This window comes from Oncorhynchus mykiss, chromosome 1 (assembly GCF_057628025.1).
Source record: "Oncorhynchus mykiss isolate SJ-2025 chromosome 1, ASM5762802v1, whole genome shotgun sequence".
NCBI classification, from domain to species: domain Eukaryota; kingdom Metazoa; phylum Chordata; class Actinopteri; order Salmoniformes; family Salmonidae; genus Oncorhynchus; species Oncorhynchus mykiss.
Genome location: NC_143022.1, coordinates 77,529,793 through 77,555,940, shown reverse-complemented (window position 1 = coordinate 77,555,940; position 26,148 = coordinate 77,529,793). Strand labels below are relative to the sequence as shown.

The following is a 26,148-nucleotide window of genomic DNA, read 5'->3' as shown; positions in this document are numbered from 1 at the left end:
AGGAAAGAAGAGCCTATTCAGTACCTACACTTTGAAATAGCCTGATGTCTTTATCCCAGTAGAAAGACATATCATGGAAATAAGCCTGGAGAGAGAAAGAATGATGGATTTGTCCTTTTAGGCACGAGAATAAAAATCATTCATCAGCATGTTGGAGTGATGTAAGCAGACCCTTCAAACGGTCCGCTTCACAAAGGCTAAGCGCTGGGCTCGTGAGGGGAAATGATTTGGTGTAGCAAATTATGTGTCAGTGCAAATGTAGCTATCAAAATTGATTAGGCGTAGCCCTGCACGTACAGTAGAATTTGAAAGTTAAACACATCTCATATGAGTCCAGAATAAAGCTGTAGAATGTAAATGACAAGCCAAAGCAATGTTGTTGGTTTCATGTCATTCCACTGTCTTTGTTCCCTCCGTTCTAGCGTGTTGTTTAGAATGCAGTTTCACAACATGAATAAATTCATGAATTATTCAAGCTCAGTTTTGCCTTTTGTGATCGATTCAATCCATTTCACATTGTTTATTACAATGCTTTTCATCTGCCATGACTTTTGCCACATAGCTTTGCCGTTCATCAGAGGGCTGTGAGTTATTATAATCTAATCAAACTCTTCCTGTCATCTGATGCATTACCTTAATATGGTGCTCACCCTGACACCACGTTTACATCAGGCATAGCATGAAAGCTAACCATAAAACAGCAATATTACATGCAATCTTTTTACATCTATATTTTGTGAATACAATGTGAACTGCACACTTTTAACGTGTTCTACTATTTATATGAGCACATTGCTGAACTCCTATTATCACACCAGTTCAGTAAGTAAATCCCCATCTGCCTTTGTTATATGGATCACTACAGACAAGACATCTCCCTTTGTTTGCTTTGCTGTTGGGGCTGTGCAGGTTATGTTTGCTTTCTCCCCATGAAGCGCACATGCACACACGCATAAGCGCACAAGCGTGCACACACACACACACATATGCGCACAAGCGCGCACACACACACACACACACACACACACACAAACACTGCGGGAAATCGGACTTTAACAGGCGCTGTTGACTTCATGCTAATCACCCCTTACAGAATTTCATCTCTGAGGTCTGGACGAGTGACATTTGCTTTGCTTAATTGCTAAGCAGAGCATCTGAAAGAAGACCATCTCTCTGTGGGATCGCCGTGTCCCCTCAAAGGAGGTGACCTTCATCAGTGCTGCCGATTACGGCAAATAATTCCCCCTTCAAAATGACTGTACACAAATTGACTTTGGACCCGGGAGAGAGGGAGAGAGCGAGAGAATGAGAGAGAGACAGAAAGAGATGGAGAGAGAGAGAGAGAGAGAGAGAGAGAGAGAGAGAGAGAGAGAGAGAGAGAGAGAGAGAGAGGGGATTGTTGATGGTGGTTGTTGGGGGGCAGCTGCAGCCAGAAACCTACACACATACACACATACACACACACACACACACACACACACACACCACCTCGGAAATCCCAACGCCCCCCTCCCACACACAGAAAGGACCCATGGAGAGGGAGCGACCGGGGCCCTAAGCCGTCCACCCTTCTGCCTGAAAATTTGCATATGTCTCAATGCACAGACAGAGAGGGGAGCATGTGCTGAATGGGAACCGTGGCCAAGTGGATTACACAGGCAGCGCAGGCGATCTGATGATAGACACTCACAATTCCCCGCAGCAGATGATAGACATTGCAGGGAGGGAATGAGGATGGCTAAAACAAGGCCTGTCTGTGCATTACTAAACTTTGTACTTTTAAAGCTGCAATATGTAACTTTTTGGGTGACCTGACCACATTCACATAGAAATGTGTGTTATAGATCTGTCATTGTCATTGAAAGCAAGTCTAAGAAGCGGTAGATCTGTTCTATGTGCACTCGATACTTTCGATACTTCCCGTTCTTAAGTCAAATTTTTGCTTATTTTACTTTCGGTTTATTACACCATTTTCAAACAGCTAAAAATATAATATTTTTGGTTATGGAAAATATATTTCACAGCAGTGTAGATGGTACAATGATTCTCTACACTATACTTGCTTGTTTTGTCACATAAACTGAAATTAGGCAAACTATTAGAACTTTAGCAATCAGGAAATGGCGGTGCGATTTCTACATAATGCATCTTTAAGTAGTTTAAAACAATATTGGTTTATCTGTGCGCATTCTCTTAAATAATGTTACTGTTGTCAAATGGCTCTAAGTGCAGATTCAACATACATTTTGGTTCCTTTACTTCCTAATGGTTCAAGTTAGCATTAAAGTACAGAAAACTGATCTTAGATCTGAGCTAAAAGCCAACTTCCGTCTGAAGCTCTAGTAGGCCTACTGAGGCACTCAAACAGGTCTGATGTGTCCGTCGATGTTGCGTCCTTTGTTCTGCCTGCTGAAATGTGTTGTAATTGTGCTGTGGGATGTCCAGATGGTCGGATGATAGTGCAGCTGATGGGATTATACCTTTTAACTCTCCCTGGGCCATCTGTTACCCCTCTCTCTCTATCTCCCCCCCTACTCTTCTCTCTCTCTCTCTCTCTCTCTCTATCTCTCTTTTTCACACTCACTCTCTCCCTCGCAATCTTTCAGATGGAGCAGACTGGATTCACTTGTCTTTATTGCATAAACCATAACAGCATTACAGCCACTTACAGCATGCAAATGACTGGGGCGTTGCAGGCTCTATGTTGAGTCTTCCATATTCTCCAAGTCTCTATGGTGGAACGTGGCTAAGGAACAGGTGGAGTGAGTGTGTATGAGGGGGTGTGTGTGAGTCTGCAAGTGTGTATGTATTATTGAAGGATTTTTTTATATTCATGTTTGACTGTCCAAACATGCACGGTTCAGTCGTGTCAGTAAAATAAATTCCCATTCAGCACCAATAGGGGGCAGCACCTGTTGAGCAGCCTGACACTGTCACCCCAGCGTTGAGACAATAAACTGAGAGTATGCCTTGCTTTCTCAGACACAGACAGACAGTCAAGCCATGTCTGAGGCTCTCACCCAGTGAACACTTATTGAAGAATGTGTTGCTAATTTAAAGGGTGCTGTCTGTCTGCCTGCCTGGTGTCAGAACTCTATGGAAGACATGGATGCGGTTACGTTTTACGACCGAGTATCCTGTTCTCATGTGTCACGTGTATGAGTGTCGGGGGTGGGGGAGGCAAACAAGCAACATTTTAGCTAAAGAGCTACGGTACATTGCTAATACACACAAAGTGTTTGTTTTTTTACACTCAAGTATATTATGTTCGGATGAAAAATAGATTGAGATATATTGGAAAGTTACATTTTCTGTATTATAGTTAAGTGCCATTTTCTCAAACTCCATAAATTAAAGTTATCTGGTGATTTGGGCACTCAAAAGATACTAAGACAGATTGTGTTATTGAAAGAAGAAGGCTATGCGAGGCAAGCCTACTGCTCTTGCGCTTTGAAGAATGAGTAGGAGAGGAAAGGGGTGGGCAGGGGAAATCTGTGTGGAACCCTCATAACACACTCACACACACACACACACACACACACTATCCCGTGGGATGGGGGGGAACATGGAGGAGAGGGCTCAACCTCTTTAATTGCTCTCCTCATTAAGACGCAGGTTGCTAGGCGATCCACACCTACCGTGTCATAAACGTGAGACACAGACACCAACACAACAGAACGTCACTGAGCATAATGACTTCGATGCTTGAGGCAGGACTTTAATTATTTGATTTTGTCCTCTAGTAGAGGAGTCATTAATAAAGACTAAAACAAATAGATTAGCTTATCCCCCACTAGGACTGGACTACATAAGATATATTAATTGTCTTGTCAGTTTTTTTTAGAACTGTTGTTGTGTTAAACGTTACATTTGCTTTTGGTGATAGGACCATTAATGGTTATTAAAGTGGAGGGAAGGCCGTTTCAGGCAGTGGTGTGTGTGTATATAGACTGTTTGCCTAGCCATAATTGCCTCTTGAAATCTGAAGATAAGCAATTTGCACAATTGGTCTGCTCTGTTTTTTCCATAATCTCTGAGCTGTGTGTGCTCTCATCTGCGAGAGGAGGCCAGGAGGGGTCACAAGGTTATGTTCAGTGCATTTTACTTTTTGGATTTCCCATGGTTTGGAGGTCCTGCTTGCCTCTCTTTTGGCCGAGCAGGCAATCAGTCTATCATATGGAATCAGTTGGAAGAAAAACAGTAAGTTCCTTTTTTCTCCTAGTCCCCCCCCCCCCCCTCCTCCCTCCACCTGCCCTCTTCTTCATCCCCTCATTTCTCCACTCAGCTGAAACTGCAGTGCCCAGCAACAGGAAATCGACCTCACTGTGACTTTGCCAATTTTACCCAGTTTCGCATAGGTTAAAAACTTGTATGTGCAATTTAACACTTGGACAAGATTGGAAATAGTATATGGTTTTATAATCATTCAAATGACCAGAATTACTAGCATTCTTAGAATGATTATTGTATACAATTTCCAATCCACTTCAAATAGTATGCATGAGGGAGGCAAATAGTGACTTACAGCACAGACTTAGAAGGGTGTATGAACAGAGGGCAAATGGAAGGAATGACAAAGAACAGGATGTAAAATGTGCCTACCATTCTCCAGATAAGGAGGCGTACCTTCTGAAGGGTCGAGTCTGCGAGCCCTTCGCCCATGCTTGGAGTTGTTGTGGACAAACATGTTGTCTGAGACAGCCAAGACATGGCCATCCACATTGACGGTCGTCGAGACAACAACCTGCAACAAGAGTGAAGGTAGAGCGTGTCATTTAGCAATCTGTATGAAAGCGGCACAATCACGTACAAAACATCAGTGTAATCACACTTGGCTATTTTCAGATTTCCACATGAACATTTAGCACTCTCTGTAATCACTTTTGTTGACTCCACTCTGACGATTGTTGTCTTGACTTCATCGATTCACAGAACACATTGATCGACTCATCTATCTAGTTCCGTATGGTGGACAAACTAGACGAACTCACAAACAACAAGAACGAACCTCTTCTTTGTTCAACAAACATTTCCCCTGGATCAAAGTCTAACTCAGGCTGAGATTCAATCCGATTGTGGGTTGAAGGCATTGCGGCTCTTAAAGCCTCAATATATCATAGCGCTTGTTTTTGTTGTTCTGCTTTCTCTTGACCACATCTCCAAACAGTGGACTAGGCCATGAATGGAGAAAGTGTTTCCGAGCAGGAAATAGAGAGCCCCTCTCAGGTTCTCTTTGCCGGTGAGTGACCTCGGTGTAGCTGTGGAATTTGGGGGGTGCTTTTTTGGTTCGTTTTGGGGGGAAAGAGGGGGAGTTGGGAAAGAGGTAGGGGGGCAGAGTAGGGAGGTGAAAGAGCTCCATTCTTGCTCACAGGTTCAGAGCTGGGCCAAGCTGCACATGATGGATGTGGCCCTCTCTGGCCTCAAGCTGGTTTCGGGAGGGGGGGGGGTAATAAGAGTGAAAGGCAGAATACACAACCTTGGCTTGAGAAACACCTACAGTGGAGCATCTGGTAAATCTATCTGGGAAAAACGGCATTCTGGCCACCAGAACGGAGACCAGAAAAGATAGCCAAAAGATTGTAAGCCTTGGCCTACAATACCCCTCTCCCATCCCAAAATACTCCAACAATAATTGCCAGTTGATTCCCTATAAATACAGTAAATCTAGATTTGTTTAAAGATACAAATGGGGTAAAAGTTTTATACAACACTAACTCATACACCTCCTGGAACATATGCCTTGGGGAGATGGTTTTTAAAGATAGCTCAGTAGCTGTCATAGCTGGGGCAGTATGTCCCAGTCTCTTGTGAATCTAGGAGTAATGCAATGGTAGAGTGAACACCTGAGCTGTTTGTGAAGACATTGACTCTGTTAGGTCCAGTTACCCCCCTGAGGGAAAAGGAGAACAGGGAGGTCTAGTGGTGACATCAGAAACAGCCTGTCTGTTTCATGTCTGGGGGTTGCTGGAGGAAGCTAGGTTGGTGTGTCTGTCATGGCCCATGATTGGCAGTGACTGATGGCCCCTGGAGTTTGTGGCAAGGCAGATAGGATACCTCCACTTTATTCAGGCCTGACCTCCTTCCTGAGGTATATGGGTCTGTGGTTGGTGGATATGTCGATCACCAACTTCAATGGCACTCCTCCACATTTAATAGAGCATGTATTTTAGCTTTAGTAGTCTCTTAGACATGGGAGTATTCCAGACCTCCAGATAGACGTTTCATTGCTCATACTGGCCGCAGTGTAATGGAAAACACCTCTCAGATGGTTCTCGTTGGCTGCACAGTGAATAATCGTGGTATCGTGACAACCCTAGTGTGTGTGTGTGTGTGTGTGTGTGTGTGTGTGCATGTGTGTGTGTGGGCTAACCCTGAGTTAACAGTGTTGTTACATGTGGTGGGATCATCCTCCCTTCTGTGCTGTGGTTCAGAAAGCTGTCAGGACCACAATTGATAGCACCTCTGAAATCCCATATCCTTATTTGTGTCAGATGGTGTTCTCCAATAAATATTCCTTACATGTGTTCAGCTGCACACTGACACCCTCTGCAAGGGTGTGTGAGTGTAAACCTGTGTGCATGAAACCCGTGAGTGTGTGTGTGTGCGCGTGTGTCATTTTGTGTAAATTTCAGTTACCTGGAACCTGCGCATGTCTCTTGGATTCCCTGCATTCTTCAGACAGTTCTGATTGCACTTCAGGAAGAACTTCAGGAAAAATCTGAAAAAGACCACAAAATAAAAATACAATTTAAGTACACAGTACTAGAATGGAACGGAATAGAATTAAACAGAATAGAACGGAACAGAAGTATTGCTAGTCTTGCATGGGGGACAGTCCAATCAGTCAGTCAGTACAGTCAATCAGTCAGTGTAGTCAGTCAGTCAGTACAGTCAGTCAGTCACTACAGTCAGTCAGTTAGTCAGTCAGTCAGTGTAGTCAGTACAGTCAGTCAGTCAGTGTAGTCAGTCAGTCAGCCAGTCAGTACGTCAGTCAGTGTAGTCAGTCAGTCAGTCAGTCAGTCAGTGGAGTCAGTCAGTCAGTCAGTCAGTCAGTAGTCAGTCAGTCAGTCAATATAGTCAGTCAGTCAGTATAGTCAGTACAGTTAGTCAGTCAGTCAGTCAGTCAGTCAGTCAGTTAGTCAGTACAGTACAGTACATTCAACACCATAGACAGAAAAGGAGGAAAGAAAAAGGAAGATTTAGAGGAAGTGAGCAGGAGAGATGTAACGACAAATGACAAGCGGAGGTAGAAAGGTGTGATTTTGTGTTTTACAAAATAGTAAAACACATAATAATACTTGAAGCATAGAGCCAGTCAAGAATTCATACGGAATGAAAATCCAAAAAAGTCAACACAAGTCCATGCCATTCAACCTGTTAACTACAAATCTATTACACCAGTATCAAACCCAGATATTACTCATTTGTTTAAAATAATGTTGATATCTTCTGTTGCTTCTAATATCCCTTAGCAGCAACCCTTTGTCATACCATCATCTCACCTGAGTTCACAGCCTGCTCCTACTCCCATCTGCTACTAGAATACAGGAAGTCACTTGATATTCCACCCACCTATTTAATCCCAGAACACCCCCTGTGCAATTAAAGTTGTGCTGTTCAATAGGGAGGCAAATGAGGCCCACCTGTGACCAGGTCTTGTTTGATGAGCATCAGGGATAAAGGACCTAACAAGGTGAGAGCGTGCCACAAAACTTATAGTCCTGTCAGACAATTAGGCGGCCACTCCTGGGACCTTCGCTTCACGCCACACACACAAGCACACACACACATGCACACATGCACACATGGGTGGGTGAGGCAATTATGCCACAAATTACAACCTGGCTAATTGTCTCCGAACAAATGTCATGTGTGAGAGAGAGAGATCTAGGGTTGTTTAGTCTTTGAGTCTCTGTCTCTCTCTCTCTCTTTCTCTGTCTGTCTCTCTCTCGCTCTCGCTCTCTCTCTCGCTGCGCTTCAGCTGCCAAGTGTTTGCCTGTGAACGTCAAATGAACGTCAGGTCCCTGTGATTTTATTGAAAAAGCCTCCTATCGTGAGCTCTCCTTTTAAACATAACCTTTCCGTGTTCCAGTAGATAACATGACAAAGGAGACAGGTGGAGGACGCTTAACGGTCCCTGACTTGGTTTACTGTCTCCTACTACAAATGTCTTCCCTATTACCACTGCAAGTGATGACAACAACATGTTCTAAACCTGACAGTGGGATCAATGCTTATGTCAGCAGAATGTACTGCAACACACCTTAATTGACTTCCTTATCATGTACAGTATATACATAATCATACAGATTCCTGCTACTGGGCTCCCACCAAGTTTGATGTTAACAGTAATGCTAATATGTCACCACCATTTATTGGTTTTATGTACAATTTCATGGTTTCCATTGAAATGCAAAATTGGCACTTTTGCCAGTTATTTCATTATCATGTATTGAATGCTTCGTGTAAAGCTTGCTGCTTAAGAGGGCCCTTTCTCAACACTTAGCCTCCTCCTTCTCACTCCACAGTGGGATCTGGGCCAATGCAATAAATCAGTGGCTTGAAACGACCCCCTAACCCTGGTCACATTAATACATGCACTGGTCATTTAGAAGCGTTCTCCAATAGACTCCAATAACCCTCAGCACCACTGCCAGCCCAAAAGAACATGAGAGGTGAGAAAATATTTTCACTCGCCATCCAAGGCGCTTTGGCCCCGACATCAATAAAAAAAAAATGTTTTAAGCCACGCCAAAATGCTGATTGCCTGTTGGTGTGCGGCGAGACCATAAAAAACCTGACTTGTCGTTAGTGCATTTTGCCTGATTGTGTTCAGTGTGTTTTTGGTTGCATCTGTTGGCCAATCATCAAAATGACCATTATCTACTCTAATTCCCTGACCCTGTTTTTATTTCCCCAAAGAGTCGTAATATAGAGCAGTAGACATCTGCGGAAAGCAGACCTGAAATACGACTTTTATTTGTCTGTCGCCTCTCATATAGATTGGGTTAGACTAGTGAGTGTGTGTGTGGGTAAGCACCTGTGTGTGTGTGTGTGTGTGTGTGTGTGTGTGTGTGTGTGTGTGTGTGTGTGTGTGTGTGTGTGTGTGTGTGTGCGTGTGCGTGCGTGTGTGTGTGTGTGTCCAAGATTGATGTGCTTTAAATGTTTAGCACCTTTGTGCGAAAAAAATAAATATATAAATATACATTTTCTTGCCAAAACGTAGACATTATTGAAGCCACATGTTATTTTTAACATGGGGCTTTCCTGTACTTTCTTCTGTTGTGTTGTCGTACAATTACAAACTGTAAAACTGCAGTAAAACAAAAAGTAAGCAATAAACAGAAAAGGACAACTTGGGAATAGATGTCAGCCGTACTATCGTGAACTACGTCTTTTATGTTTACTGTTATGAAGACGATTAACCACAATTTCCCAGCTAACAGATCAGCTTCATTTTAACAGTAGTCCATGTTAGTGGCAACAGTAAAGCATCATTACATTAGAGTTGGTTAACATTCTACATGAGCACACTGTAAATTGGTCCTTGGTGAAAAGGCAAGCAATTAAGATCAGCCTCTCTCTTTTACTTCTTAAATATCTACAGAACTTTGTGCTGGTGTTTTGGCACGCTCAGAGACCAAAACGAGGTTGTTTAATTGTTTTTTAATGGGAAATCAAGGCGACGACGCCATTAGATGTTGGCAACGGAGGGCAAAGGGGGGATCGAGAGAAAGAATGAACTGCAATTAGGTTTGATTAAAGCTATCCTTCTCAATAATCAGAGCTAGAGACAGGACAGGAGGACCCTGGTGGCCGTGGAGATGGAGGAAGGTGTAGAGTGATATTAAGGCCAATGAAGGGGATATTAACGTGGCTAATTAAAGCAACTCCTCCAAAGCCGGGAGACGAGCGAGGCTCTCAGCGGACCGCCATGGAGGAAATCATCGGCCCAGCCAGCTATCAGTTGGAGGAGGGAGAGAGAGAGAAAAGGGCTGTAGTTCATCAGAGAGACGGTGAGAGAGAAAAGGACTGTAGTTCATCAGAGAGAGGGTGAGAGAGAAAAGAGAGAAAGTGGTGGAGGGAGAGGGAGAGGGAGAGAAAGGGGCTGTAGTTCATCAGAGAGAGGGTGAGAGAGAAAAGAGCTGTAGTTCATCAGAGAGAGGGTGAGAGAGAAAAGGGCTGTAGTTCATCAGAGAGAGGGTGAGAGAGAAAAGGACTGTAGTTCATCAGAGAGAGGGTGAGAGAGAAAAGAGAGAAAGTGGTGGAGGGAGAGGGAGAGGGAGAGAAAGGGGCTGTAGTTCATCAGAGAGAGGGTGAGAGAGAAAAGAGCTGTAGTTCATCAGAGAGAGGGTGAGAGAGAAAAGGGCTGTAGTTCATCAGAGAGAGGGTGAGAGAGAAAAGGACTGTAGTTCATCAGAGAGAGGGTGAGAGAGAAAAGAGAGAAAGTGGTGGAGGGAGAGGGAGAGGGAGAGAAAGGGGCTGTAGTTCATCAGAGAGAGGGTGAGAGAGAAAAGAGAGAGAGTGGTGCAGGGAGAGGGAGAGAAAAGGGCTGTAGTTCATCAGGGAGAGGGTGAGAGAGAAAAGAGAGAGAGTGGTGGAGGGAGAGGGAGGGAGAGAAAAGGGCTGTAGTTCATCAGGGAGAGGGTGAGAGAGAAAAGAGAAAGAGTGGAGAAGGGAGAGGGAGAGAAAAGGGCTGTAGTTCATCAGAGAGAGGGTGAGAGAGAAAAGAGAGGCAGTGGTGGTTGGAGAGGGAGAGAAAAGAGTAGGAGAGAGGAAGGGAGGAGAAAACTATGAAGTGGGAAGAAAGTCTAAAGAGATAGACTGGAGAGAAATGCTCATTTTGACACAACCCTCTCCCTTTCGGAATTCTACCAGAATAACCACGACCTGACATCAGCTTTAATCTTCCAACACCCCGAGTTACAAGCCCACAAATCAACGTTAAAACAATCCCCTTCTAACAGAGACTAAGGCAATTAATAGTATTCTTCTGTAGCCTGTACCTCCATGCTCGCCATTCTGCCGAGGCTAGCTACTAATCATGCCATAATGGCTTCTCTCCCTCTGGTCAAAGAGGAAATAGATTGTCTCTTTAGTAATGCAGCGGGCTCGGCGGTTTCCACTCCGTGTGCTTCACATGCCTGGTAATTGAAGAGAAAAGGGCAGACTTTGTTACTTTGACTGATTTATCTCTACTGTGATCATTTTAGGATGACACTCAAAGGGAGACCTAATTCGGCCTAATTCTCGCTCGACCCTCTCCCACCATCACGCTTCCTGATTTAAGGAGCTAAGCTAATTGGGAGGGGGGAGATGTCACCCACTCCTTGACACCTCTGCCTTTGATTCAGGGAAAAATGGGAAGTATTGACTCCATTGTATTATTATTTCAGCACTTTTACAACATTAACAAGGTATCATACAGCATTTATTTCATAGTGTTTGATACGCCACCCATTTCAGAAGTTCACCACTGACAGATAGACTGAAACATCCATGAGTGTCTGGCATTGACAGTCCGTAGATCCTGATTGGCACCCCAGCAATAATGACTACCAAAGGAGTGTCCACAGCCGGCAGCAATGACAGTGAAGTCATCGTTGCAGGGCGGTGCGTATCGACCACCACCCAGCCACAGCCAATCAGACCCCAGTATGAGCCTAGCGATGGGCCTCAGTGAGGATGGAGGAGACCTGGAACCAGCGTCTCACAATGCCCCACAACGATCTGCTGACAGCAGATCTCCTCACTGAGATGGTAGTACACAGGTCAATAACGTATTGGCTTTCCAAAACGCCAGGGTCTTAATGTCAAGCCTTCTGCATCCCTTCCAGCTCCAGTATGTAAGGCACTCTACTATGAAGTGTACTCACTCAAGCCCCTGTTCTGACAGGCCGGGCTCCATTACACTGGCTTGTTATTATACAAATATTCCTGTATAAAAAGGGAGAAAGTTTGTTGGTCTACCTGTGGGTTGTTCTGTACTGACACATCTTAATTTACCATGCCGATGAGAGAGACTCAAATTCCAGAGTGATTTTGAGTAATCTGTACATTGCTGTCGTACGCTGATTGCTTGCTGTCTTCTCTCATCAGCTACAGCTGTTTTTCCTCCCCTTCCCCACATTAACAATATTTGCCCTACCCCTGTACAACAATAAGTGCCCAGGGACCAGCCCCACATATCCTATCACTTCTTTATCATGGAACAAGTTCCTTACGATCTAATGTTATTGGGTTGGCGAAAATGAACCCTTTCCACTCTCTGGGCTGTTGCTCTGAGACTGCTATTGTTGAAACATTTCACTATCATTGTTTTCCTGTTCAACATATACAATTCCCTATAACTGGGTGAGGTGGGCTGTTGAGACACACAAACAATAAAACCACCCCATTCATCCCTTTATCATCTATACCCTTTCCTCCACCCCTGTTCTCTAATGGCCAGAGTGGCATTGACAATATTTTACTTGAGGATCCCCAGATCTGTCAATCCCTCTTCATTTAGTTCATGGCTGCAGGACTCATTACAGAAGAGAACTCTTTCTCTTTCTCTCGCTCTCCCTCTTCTTTCCTACCTCCCCGTCTATCCCTCTCTGAACTCTGTCAGTTTCTTGTTCGAGCAAAGAGAAATGCTTGTCTCACAAATGGTTCATATCAAACACACCCCTAACCATCTTCAGCTGATTCCCTTCAGGTTCCAGTCCGGGTCTACTGTAGCAAGTTAGATAGAGATTCAGTGGCCCTGCGAACTATCCATCACTGGCTATTCTTTAGGTCTAACTCAGCACATACTACATGATTAGCCCAAAGCTCTCTGCCGTCACCACACAACAAGCTATTGAAACGGTATAGTGGGGCTGCTACTCTTTGTTTTACAGTGAATCTGCGAAATCTGTATAAATTGATTTTTTTAAAGTACAAATAATCATTTCTGTCAAGTGTGGCTTTACTTTCAAAATGAATCAACAGCTAGTTTCAGTGATAAAACCAGTACTATTTCTACACTTACTGGAATTTCGATACATTCCAGTTCTATTGATCTATATGTATAACTGTTATGAATAGATTATTGTTACTTACACCTTATCCACAATACAGGTGAGGAGGGTGCTGACATTATAAAATATCATCAACAATAGAGTTTATATTTATCCTAAATGTGTAAACTGCTAGCCAGCTGGTCTAGCAGCGTGAAAAGGGGTATTTCTAGGGGGAATATTGTGCTTTGATTACTGCTTAGCATTCTGGGCTTGGGGCCTGAGGAAATACCAGTCAACACCTCTCTGCACTGGTGAGATGGAAGATAAGCAGATGCTGGAGTGAATAGCAGTATTTAGGGTGTTGGACGTACTGTTGGGGTGCCTGGAAGGGCCTGGAAGGCTCCCCCTGCCCTCTCCTCCACAGGCACCTTGGAGTGATCAGGCTGCAGAAAGACGCAGTAGAACCCAGAAGCTGTACAGAGGAGCCAAGCGTGGGCAGCTTTGACCGTTCACTGACAACGGAGCTGCATAGTGACTGTGGAGTTGTGTATTTGTGTGTGTGTGTGTGTGTGTGTGTGTGTGTGTGTGTGTGTGTGTGTGTGTGTGTGTGTGTGTGTGTGTGTGTGTGTGTGTGTGTGTGTGTGTGTGTGTGTGTGTGTGTGTGTGTGCGTGTGTGTGTGTGTGTGTGTGTGCCTTTGAGTCTTCGTGCACGCATTGCCTTTGTTCTGTGCGTATGCATATTTGTGTGTGTATACTTCTACATGGTATTATTACTAATGTATAATACATGTATCTAAAGTGACTGTCAGGACTGGTCAGTCATCATAAAGCATGAGGCAGACACTCTGCTACTGCTGCCACATTAAGTCTGTCTCAAAACACAGCCACAGTGGACTGTCATGTAGGCAAGGCACAGAGAGAGAGAGAGAGAGAGAGAGAGAGAGAGAGAGAGAGAGAGAGAGAGGGAGAGAGAGGTGGAGGAAGAGAGAGAGAGAGAGAGAGAGAGAGAGAAAGAGAGAGAGAGGTGGAGGAAGAGAGAGATGGAGGAAGAGAGAGAGTGATAGAGAGATGGAGGAAGAGAGAGAGTGATAGAGAGATGGAGGAAGATAGAGAGTGATAGAGAGAGAGAGAGAGAGACAGAGAGAGAGAGGTGGAGGAAGAGAGAGAGAGAGAGAGATGGAGGAAGAGAGAGAGAGAGAGAGAGAGAGAGAGAGAGAGAGAGAGAGAGGGAGGGAGAGGGAGGTGGAGGAAGAGAGAGAGTGATAGAGAGAGAGAGAGAGAGAGATGGAGGAAGAGAGAGGGATAGAGGGAGAGAGAGGTGGAGGAAGAGAGGGAGCAGGTTGGTGTGCTTAAAGCTAACAGGTAACCTTTCTGTGCTCCGAGGAAAAAAGCAGGGGGGAAAGAAAATGTCAAATTAAGACGGGCCAGGCTGAGAGACGTAGCTGCCATATTTGTGTGCAAGCCTAGTGCTGTTGGCAGCAGAGATGACTGCTTTCTGATTCATCTGGGGCCGTATGGCAAAGCTTTGTCAGTCTGTGCGAGGTATAAATAATTCAGGGTGAGAGATGGCAATTACAGGGCCCTGCACAACCAAAATGAATATTTTATAAGGACTAAAACCGCCCTGGAATGAATCACACACATGGAGTCACACACACACACAGTTAGTACATAGGAACACTTCACACAGCTGTTGTACTGTTGACAATATGACTATAAACCCAGAAAATAATCAAGGGAAAATATTTGCTCCTACTTACATGTGTGATTTATAATATTCTTTGGTTGAATCTGGAATCCTTAATGGTGAAACAGCCACGTCCGTTTGCGATATTACAACAACAAAGCAGTCACTGAAAACAACCAACACAGTTTTTCCCCCTCGGACATCATGGCACGCGCGATAGAAAAGCACAATATGTACTGCAACTTTGTCACCATGCAGCTCATCATCTCAACAACAAAAGCAATATCAACGGTGGTGGGGCGGCCAGTGGCGCTGTTTCCCCCTCCTGCGGATTACATAATTAAGGGTGTTTCAGGTCATGCTTGAAATATGCTCGTTTTCTACCATTCTGCACAATAGAAGCATCTTTAGAACAACATTAAAAGTACTATAGGCATTTGTGATGGTCCTCTTTTCACATCTCCCAGTGTACATTTCATAGTATAAAATCTGGATATTGAGGAGTCAACTATGGGAAATATTGACTCTTGAATAAGAAATAAAATAATTAGCCTCTATCCTAATTCACATAGTCAATGGCTCCTGACACACAAAGCATTTACTTTGAACCAAAGTCTTTACCTTTGAACATGTATTATGGTCTTTGTGTCCAAGAGAAAGAAGCTAATGCTAATGGAACAAGATTAAACCCCACAAGCCGCCCGAAGCATTTACCTCTAAAGGTTTTTTTTGCCTGTCGGGTTTCCTGCAAAACCCTGTCTTTATAATTCTGAGACAAATAATAACATTGTTCAGGGGTCCTGAGGAGTGCAGTGAGCTGCTTGAATGGCCATTGTATGGAGCAAGCTAATGATACCTTAACCTTTGTGAGAGAGAGGCCAGCTAGCTCTGCGACGTCAGCGCTACACAAGTGCTTCTCTGTCAGGATGTTTAGGAGAGTATTTTGTCCGTGGTGGGAAAATAGTATAGAGGATAAACAAACCTTTTTCATGTATTTATTTTTTACATCCATCTGTCCTCAGTGCATGGTGAGAGGGATAATCATAAAATGTGGATTCCTTTCATGGATGTTTCTGCATGATTCATTTAGCTCCCATTTGGAGTATGATTTCTTGGCGGAGTTTATGTCGTTGTAAGATTCTGATTCCTTCAGTCCAAAGGGGGGGGTGAGAAGTCTCTGAGGGGGGAGAGATGCCTCCCAGAGCAGTAGGCTTGCTGAGCCCAGCATGAACAAGACGCATCGTGTGTGTTGGGGAAAGTGACAGCGAGGCAAATGCTAAGAGAAAGCTGCTTCCTACTGAACCGCACACGGTTAGCGATCACTAGCTGTTGTGAAGGCAGCTGACAAACTCCTAGCGTTCCATGTCTAACCCGTTTGTGTGAGTTTCAAAAGAGTGTGATTTGCAAATAACATGAAGCTGGGCATAGAGTGGGCATGTAAGTGTGCAGAAGCCCCCCTCCCACCTTCTCCACAGAGGGAAACCCTGACTTGTCAGCTCAGTTCTTTGTCAGGAACACTGACAGATAAACAGATCACGTTTTGCCTCTCACTCTTCCTGGCTTGTGTACTAGTCTGCTTCCCTATACAGGTTGACTTGCTTAAGGGGAGGAATCGGTTGAAAGACACCCTGCTGCTTCTAGGGGCAATGACTGAAAACATCTCAGGGCGCTTCAGACAGCCGAGACAACCAACAATGGGGGTTGATGTGGAACTGAAACACTGTTCTGGCCTCCATCTAGAAGCACCAATACAGGCCTTATTTCTCATGCAAATTACTACTAATGAGCTTCCTGAAACCTGACTAATTATATCGAAGTGATTTCTTTAATTAGTTTGGAATAATGTATCATATAAACATCATAGTTAACAGATTAAGCCATATAGAAATGTCAATTTGTCACACTTTAGAAGAGACGTTGAGAGGGTTTGAGTTAATATTGCTTACACTGAGTGTCCGGGCAAGTATTGACTAAACAACTAAATATGTATTTAGAAGCTGTTTAGTAGCATTTAGAGAGAGAGAGTCATGCATGACTAGAAATGATGTCAAGTCCAAATGCCTATTTGAGAAATAACAGACGCCTTTAGAAGCGATAAGAAATTACACTTATCTGTCACATGGCACTTCTAGCTATGTCAAGACATTCCAGAAGCCCCTAAAGAGCTGAAATGTCCAACAAATATCTAATGTACCAGCAGTCCCTGGAAAACTCACAGCAGCTACGCACCAGTCTGTTGAGATCCTCAATCTGCCTTGAGATGGATTAAACATTCAATTTGTTACTTGCTAGACCACCACAAGGTTCACCACTTACCATGCAAATGGAAAATGCCAGTAATCTATTAGGATGCTTGATCTGACTCTGTGTTATGTTGTATTTGTATTATATTTACTTCAGGGAAATTACGATTCAAGTCATATTTATCTTCATGAGGAAATGTGCGTCTAAATGGAAATCACCTTTAGAACGCGGGTGGATGTACTGTAGTGCCATACTAATGTGCTCCCTGAACCGTGAGATTTAGTCACCCTGTATGGATGCACAATGGGCTGCCTCTACACATCAAACATGCTTTCCCACTGTTAAGCCCATACTCTGAGCCCCCGATGCTGTTTGATAATTATTACGCCTACATTACAGTACAAGTCTCTGCCTGCGGAGCTGACACACACACACACACACACACACACCTCCTTATATAGCAGACAGCGTCCCAGTGAGCTGGTTGCACTTCAGTGGCCACTCGAGGAAATAAAACAAGGAGGAAATTGGGAGGTTTTGGGTAAATATGGCTGTTTTACACCAGGAACCCATTCTTTTTTCAAACATAATGCTTCTCCCGCTTTGAGCATTTCAACTAAAGCTGTAAATAATGGACAAAGGAAGAAACTTTGAGATAGTGGTATATTATTTAAATCAAGGTTACATGGTAGGTTGCATTACTTATAATCCCCATGTTTTAATTCTACAAACCATTTTAAATGTGCCAATAAACCCAGATGAAACCAGGTAAGATTATTTATTTATACAGCACACTTCAATTATGCTATTAGATGAATTTATAGTGATACAGCCGTTGACTAATCCCAAGATTCAATTAATCTCTCTCAGTGCCATTTACATCCAGATGTTTAGAGTTTGGGGTAATCAATAAAGAGGGAATAAAGATTGGCATTCACAATAATCCCCTTGACAAGCTCCAGCCCAATGTTTGTCAAGCAAATTAAACACACTTAGACTTTTCACCTGCTCCTACAACGACACCACATATGGCCGTGAAGTTAAAAATAAGAAACTGTGCATACATTACCATACATAATGCACTACTCCCTCCATTTAATATGCAAATTTTGTAAAATATTACTGAATACCTTCTGTTCGGAATGAATAAATTTGAATTGCAATTAGAATAATCTTGTATAATTAATGAAAACTGTCAATTTTGGTTCCGAAGTAATTTGATTAGCATGTTGACAGGACACTTATCAAATTCAGTAAACTGTTAGATTAGGAAGATGAAAAAGGAAAAAATAAAAGAGTCTAAGAATATTTTTTCAACATCTCTGACATTTTCCCTTGGCATTGTAAACAAAGACACTTGCTGGCAAACTTCCTGAATAGAGGGGTGAGAGAGAGAGGGAAGAGAAAAGGAGAGAGAGACGACAGAGATAGAGGGGTGAGAGAGGGAGGGAAGAGAAAGGGAGAGAGAGAGGACAGAGATAGAGAGCCTCTTGAGATTCTCTGTGAATTCCAGTCGACAGATGAAAAGAAGTGTATCGTCCAAGCTCTTGAGTGAGCCACTCAACTCTGCTCTGTGCACTTCAACTAAGCCAGAGTTTAAGGACCTTATTTCTCAAAGCGTTTGTAGCTTTAAGATCACATGGCCATAATGATCTAACAACGATCTAGCTGTAGCTCTTTCAACTGATCAGGTTCAAGAAACCACTGTTGTTTGTGTCAGTGTTGAAAATATATTTAGAATTAATCTATTTCATTGTTGCATTGTATGAAAAAGTACCATCTGTACAATCTACAGATGAACAGAGCCTGTGACCTCCTTTTCCCCTCTCTTTCTCTGCTCATTAGCTACCCTGAACCTTCCCTTCTCCCCTTCTCAGTTTTGAAACCCCCAAACGAGACCTAAATTGCTTGTGATACAGGTTAGCTTGGGGGGGGGGCAAACATCTGTCGCACTAGGTACCCACACTCATCCCCGGGTATCTCCTGCAAGGAACTTTTGGATGTTTAATTCAAAAACGCTATCATCCATGTAAACCTCCTGATTTCATAATGACAAACTCTTGGTACTTTAATTAATGTAATAATGCCTTTCAGAAGCCATAAATGAAAGGGGCTCTGGAGTGGTGCATTAATTAGCTTAACGCCGATGCTACCACTGTCAGGCTGCTGGTGGCTGTCAGACTCAGGGCATCGAGGAGGATGGACACAGCTGAGAGGGGTCAAAGGTCACGCCAATCATGCTCGTCCCCACATGTAACGAGTCCTAATTTGTCTCTGGTATACACGTTCTAGGGTCATCCTGCGGTCATGTAGAGATTCTATGTGATTCTCTACTTGCTAGATTGTACGAGGCAGGTGGTTGATCGGTAGGCAATTTGTTTCACTATTGTTTTCATGTTGAAACTCTTATCTGATTTTGGCAGTTTCCTGTCAAATGTGCTTTACCCACCCAACCCAAATCACTCTACCAGTTAGATAGATTATATTCCCAAATCACTGCATCTCTTCCAGAAGATGTTTTCCTTTCCATGTTGAGTAAACATGAACTAGGGGAGGCTTGTGTCTGTGTCTGTCCATTTATTACCATCAAATCAGCTGACTGAAGTTTCTCAGTATCTGTGGAAGCAATTATCTGTTTTGAGAGAATGCGTAATATGGGACTTTGTAATGGTATCATTTGGAGTCAAGGCACAGATGCGCCGTGCGGAGCCATACTGTAATTAGAGAGAAACGCTGTACAGGTTTTCCACTAATTAGCAAATTATGCTGAAAATAGCATCAAGCTAATTAACAGTTATTATGGCATTTTTGAAAGTATGACTTTAATTAGCAAAGTCCTGACGCAGGCAATTTCCAACTCGTCTCCAAGAAGATGGGGGATAAAAGAATAGAAAATACCGGGCATGATCAAGAAGATACCCAGATTATTATGATGCTGTCAAAACTGAAAGAGAAAAAGAAACTGAGGGAGACAGGGAGTGAGGGGTGCACGGGGCAACGGGGGGGATGGAGCAAAGCTTTTGTGTGCTGTGCGTCTGAATCTTCATCCAAATGAGGGGACATGTGTGCTGTGCCACGTTGCCAAGAGGAGCCCTGAGCGGGGTGCCCAGTGTCAGGTGGCAGCAGTTCGCCCCACTGCGACCAGGCAGAGAGGAGGCTGAGCTCAGCTGGTGCCCACAACCACTCACTTATTCTAGTCCGCTGCACATTAAAGTAGTCTGTGAGTGGAGCCAAGCAGCGGCAGCCAACCTGACAACACTGTGCCTCCTTGAACAAGTCCACCCCCTGCCAGCCTGCCTGCCTCTCTGCCTGCCTGTGCTCACTGAGAATATGCCCTATAGGGGATAGCAGACCAAGCTGAAGAGTTCAGCTCCTTAGTGATTGACAGAATTATATGGGGGGGGAGACTAGGATATGCTATGGGGGTTGGGGGTTGTGGAAAGGAGAGTAGTGATCGTCAATACCCCCACACATCATCGTGGCAATACCATGTAGGTGTTTGTGTGTATTTGAAAATAGGTGTGTGTTCAAGGAACCAACATGGGATCTTTGGGGTGCATCACCTGAGGATGTGGAGAGAGAGGAGAGGAGAGGAGAGGAGAAGAGAAGAGAAGAGAGGAGAGGAGAGGAGAGGAGAAGAGGAGAGGAGAGGAGAGGAGAGGAGAGGAGAGGAGAGGAGAGGAGAGGAGAGGAGAGGAGAGGAGAGGAGAGGAGAGGAGAGGAGAGGAGAGGAGAGGAGAGGAGAGGAGAGGAGAAATAGACTTGGGGTGTTTGAAGGCCTGATGTGTTGTGGGAGAGAGAACAGAAGTGTGCCTCGCCCCAGGCAGCCTACAGCTCAGGCCCATTAGCTGGGCTGACCTTGCCTGCGCCTTTGTCTTTGTGCTCTCCTCCCGCTGCTTCCCCCTTCTCAAGCATTCTCTTTTTGTTGTCTCTGAGCCAGACTGGGAAGGAGGCCATGGCTTTCGGCTCTCTCCACTTCTCCACCACCAACCCCACTCCCCCCTCTAGCCTGCAGCTCGCACCCCAGAGGGGATGTCCAGTGACAGTGACACCCCCAGCCAGTTTCCACCTCTGGCCCTTACTGGAACTTGGCCGGACAGTACAGCAGCCATTAGGCCTCCAGAGAAAGGCCCCAGAGAGGGGGCCCACATCACGGCGCTGCCGGCCCACATACGTGCAGCGTCCCTGGGCAGCCTGCCTCTTTATTGCCAGCCTCTCATTTGGGAGGATGGAGCCTGGCTGCCAAGTTTTGACTCTACCACATATGGCCTCCTCCATCAATCGGACTAATCAAGCATCAAGGGGAGGCAGGGCCTGCTTAATTGCCAGCCAGATATAGCTGCTCTCACTTGACACGCCACCTGAAATATATACAGGTCTGAAATAGATACAGGTCTGAAATAGATACAGATCGGAAATAGATATAGGTCTGAAATAGATACAGATCTGAAATAGATACAGATCTGAAATAGATACCCGTCTGAAATAGATACAAATCTGAAATAGATACAGGTCTGAAAGAGATACAGGTCTGAAAGAGATACAGGTCTGAAATAGATACAGGTATGAAATAGATACAGGTCTGAAATAGATACAGGTCTGAAATAGATACAAATCTGAACTAGATACAGGTCGGAAATAGATACAGGTCTGAATTAGATACAGGTATGAAATAGATACAGGTATGAAAGAGATACAGGTCTGAAAGAGATACAGGTCTGAAAGAGATACAGGTATGAAAGAGATACAGGTCTGATAGAGATACAGGTCTGAAAGATACAGAGATCTGAAATAGACACAGGTCTGAAATAGATACAGGTCTGAAAGAGATACAGGTCTGAAAGAGATACAGGTCTGAAAGAGATACAGGTCTGAAAGAGATACAGGTCTGATAGAGATACAGGTCTGAAAGAGACAGAGATCTGAAATAGACACAGGTCTGAAATAGATACAGGTCTGAAAGAGATACAGGTCTGAAAGAGATACAGGTCTGAAAAAGATACAGGTCTGAAATAGATACAGGTCTGAAAGAGATACAGGTCTGAAAGAGATACAGGTCTGAAAAAGATACAGGTCTGAAATAGATACAGGTCTGAAAGAGATACAGGTCTGAAAGAGATACAGGTCTGAAAGAGATACAGGTCTGAGGAGCGCTGACAGAAGATACATGAATATGGCCACTCCTCTGACATTGATATCAAAATACACTGTTATACAACCACCGCTACTGTGTAACTCTTATCTGTACTATTGCTGCCGTTGCTATACTACTAAACAACTACAGAGAATCATAATTACTGGCAATCACTTTTAATGTTGCCATCCACTCATTTGCATGATATTACTTCACTCTGCTACATACAGTCAGAAGTTATGTATAGGCAAGGACAAGCCCAAATTCTCTGTGCATACTATAGTGTTCATATGGAGTCTATCAGGGGCTGTCTGCTGCCTGGATAGCACTTCCTGATCCCCTGCACCCCACTGGGGCAGCAGCTAAGGAATAACTTAACACACAGGATGAGGACTGGAGATCAACCCCAGTTATCCATTCATCTCTGGTTTCTGCTGTCACTCTCTCTTCCGTTTGTAAACACCTGAGACGTTGTGGTCTGAATGGGCTGGTGTCCAGTGTGTTTTTCAGCGGCCGACTCACATTCACTTCAAACACAACAACTGACAGATGTCTGTCTGCCTTCTCTGTGTTCTTAAATACTAAGGCTACGTGATAGCATCTGTGCTGAATGTCAAAGTGGGGATATTCACCCCCCATTTGACCACAAATGCACTCAACATAGAGAGAGATAAGACAGAAAGAAAAAGAGACAGAATGTTAATTCAATTTCCCTTTACTCATTTCTTCTCCTACAGATACATCTCAGATCTCCTGGTGAGCTCCAACTCTGCGTGCATCAAACCTGCCACAGTAGGAGTCCATAATTAACCAGTCATGTTTCAAAGACCTAACAACAACAACAAAAAGAGGACAATGTCAACAGGATTGGGATTCTCATTCATGATTTAAAGTTTTTCGTCGAGGGAGGTCTGTTCCAGTAGGAGACTGTTAGTTCTGCCCTGAAACAATAATCTGTTTCATTACCTTAAGGATGGGGAACTAAGGCTGGGTTAAGGATGGGGAACTAAGGCTGGGTTAAGGATGGGGAACTAAGGCTGGGTTAAGGATGGAGAACTAAGGCTGGGTTAAGGATGGGGAACTAAGGCTGGGTTAAGGATGGAGAACTAAGGCTGGGTTAAGGATGGGGAACTAAGGCTGGGTTAAGGATGGGGAACTAAGGCTGGGTTAAGGATGGAGAACTAAGGCTGGGTTAAGGATGGGGAACTAAGGCTGGGTTAAGGATGGGGAACTAAGGCTGGGTTAAGGATGGGGAACTAAGGCTGGGTTAAGGATGGGGAACTAAGGCTGGGTTAAGGATGGGGAACTAAGGCTGGGTTAAGGATGGGGAACTAAGGCTGGGTTAAGGATGGAGAACTAAGGCTGGGTTAAGGATGGAGAACTAAGGCTGGGTTAAGGATGGAGAACTAAGGCTGGGTTAAAGATGGAGAACTAAGGCTGGGTTAAGGATTGGGAACTAAGGCTGGGTTAAGGATGGGGAACTAAGGCTGGGTTAAGGATGGGGAACTAAGGCTGGGTTAAGGATGGAGAACTAAGGCTGGGTTAAGGATGGAGAACTAAGGCTGGGTTAAGGATGGAGAACTAAGGCTGGGTTAAAGATGGAGAACTAAGGCTGGGTTAAGGATTGGGAACTAAGCCTGGGTTAAGGATGGGGAACTAAGGCTGGGTTAAGGATGGGGAACTAAGGCTGGGTTAAGGATGGAGAACTAAGGCTGGGTTAAGGATGGGGAACTAAGGCTGGGTTAAGGATGGGGAACTAAGGCTGGGTTAAGGATGGGGAACTAAGGCTGGGTTAACTAAAAAAGCCTTTAGGCCAAGTCCAATGGCTTCATCTTAAAGGCATAGGGAGAGGAGACAGTTTAAAATGGTGGCGTTTTCAGAGTGTACCGTAATTCCAGTGTGGTGTAATGTTTATTTAACTGTCTCTGTCCCTGCCTGCTTTCGCTGTTTACATGTTTAATTGATAAGTGCGCTGCCGGTTTCTTCTGCCCATCTGCCAAGTCGTTCCCTTCCTCTTATCCTACTCATTCCTCAAACTGACAGCTCTCTCCCTCTCTCTCTCTCTCTCTCTGAGACACTGCTCTCACTCCTCTCTATCCCTCTTCGTCTCCTCCTCATCTTGCTCATACTACAATGTACAGCACAGTAGGTACATATGACAAGCATTTTTTTGTTTGAGCCCAGAGTTTAATGCCCAAATATATATCTGTAGAATCTACATATACACGTATCTTAGTTGATACTATGGCGATGCTATGCTATTGCCTTAAATGGGGGCTCGTAGAGAAACTGTGTTCCCAGCCCAGCTATTCCCCCACGTCTAAATCACCGGCTGTCAGACGCAACATGTGTGTCATTGTATTCCCATCACCCCATCGTCTTTCATTGTAACCGCCATCACCTCTGAAGAGCTGCCTCTTATCAGTAGAGTGTCAGAAAGCCCCCCCACCCCCCAGCCCCCCTCCTCTCTCCCTGTTAAATGCTTTTCTATTAAGAGCAGTGTTGTGTTCCTCTGATAGTGGCTGGCCCTGCACTTCATCATTCATAAATCCCTATGGGCATCAATGGACCTGCCTCTCCAGCGCAACCAAAGGCTCTGTCATTCACCGCCACTGAAAACATCCTAAACGAGAATGTTAATCTGAGGAGGCATTCATTCAAAGGAACTAGGAAGTGGTCTATTGGGCGAAAGCACTCTCCTCCAGAACGGTCCACTGGAAGGCAGTAGCCAAGACACCTGCAGATGGTTTGGTTATAAGGTTTTAGGGGCTTATAGATTTCAGGGTTTCTGCCCTACAGCAAGCTGAACAAATACAATAAGCTGCTGTGTATCAGGAAATCTCCAGCTATCTCAGGAGGATTGTCAAATTGGGTTTTCATTTTCCACAAGCAGCATATGTAAGATGGTGGAAGTGAAACACATTTCCTCCTCTGTTTTTCCTTGTAAACATCCTCTCATATGTTGCATACTGTTGGAAGGTGTCAGAATAATTCCCCTGAGGTATACAAGCACCTTGTCTGTACTCCATGCCTTGTAGGGTACATAGGATAAACAGAGAAAAAACAAACCTCTCTTCCATGTGATGGTTACTGTGGAAGCTAAACTGTCAGTAGCCGAAAAAGTCCAAAACGGAGTTCCCTCCCCAGAGTGGTGAGATCCCGCTGTGGGCCTCGGTGTGATCAGCAGCATCCTCACCACGTCTCCTCTTTATTCAGTAAATAGGTCTGGGCATGTCCTCAGTAAACAAAGCACTGACTGACAGTTGAGGGAGAGAGGGAAGTGGGAGTCAGCCTCGTTCCCAATTAGAGTCGCCTCAGGCCAAACTTTAAAGAGGAGATCAATCCAACACATCGCTAAACTGATCCTGTCACAGTGCTGGGGATATTTAAACCGCCGTGAAGAGTGAGGCAGGGCAGTTCCCAGTACAGTTTGGCAGCGCTGGCTAATGACTGGCGCTAGGCTATCTCACCAGGATACACACCCCACAGCGAGGCTGCAGTGATTGACGGCTGAAACCAGACCTCAGCTGCTGCTCCCTGCACACTAGGGGCCAGATGGAGAAATAGTACTCAGTGTGTTTTAGTATGCAGCTCCTTCTCTGGCGGAAATGCACTAATTGTCTTTCTCTTGCTCACCTGTGAGGCTGTTTTCAATCACGGATGCAAGAGTACATTTTAAATTAGCCCAGGATGTGTTTTTCTTCTTTAACCGAAACTTCTGAAGCTAGCAGACTGACTAAAACATGCGGGTGAATCTCATCCCTGTCCACTTGAGGTAAAAAGTTAGCTCTTACTAATGCTGAGCCAAAAGGATTAAGAAGTAACTATAATGGCATTGTCAATTTATGACATCCTGCAACTCCAGCAGATATCTTTGTCTACAAGTGAGTAACATACTCTTCCAAACACGCAGAGGTAAAGAGTCATGATAAACTACTACAAAAACAGAGGAACTGAACATTTAAATGAGCGTGTGATGCATTATGTATATCAAAGAGGTTCCTGTGTAGGAATTAATTATGAGCATAAAAGACCAAACTGGATTTGTTGCTAAAATGCCATTATCTAATGCAAAGCCAATTCCTTTTCCATGCTCT

General features: G+C 44.3%; 1 protein-coding gene across 8 annotated transcripts in view; it reads right to left on the bottom strand.

Moving 5' to 3' along the window:
• ebf3a (EBF transcription factor 3a) overlaps positions 1-26,148 on the bottom strand; it is a 73,357-nt gene that overhangs the window by 23,153 nt on the left and 24,056 nt on the right. For 4 of the 8 annotated variants that reach the window (XM_021611351.3, XM_021611371.3, XM_021611347.3 and 1 more), the window contains exons 7-8: positions 6,637-6,718; positions 4,627-4,744 (exon numbers count right to left, since the gene is read on the bottom strand). In XM_021611351.3, the coding sequence (XP_021467026.1) occupies positions 4,627-4,744; positions 6,637-6,718 (200 nt within the window). Of the gene's footprint in view, positions 1-4,602; positions 4,745-6,636; positions 6,719-26,148 lie in introns of all 8 variants that reach the window. The other 4 variants (XM_021611341.3, XM_021611357.3, XM_090240621.1 and 1 more) reach the window with 1 other exon arrangement.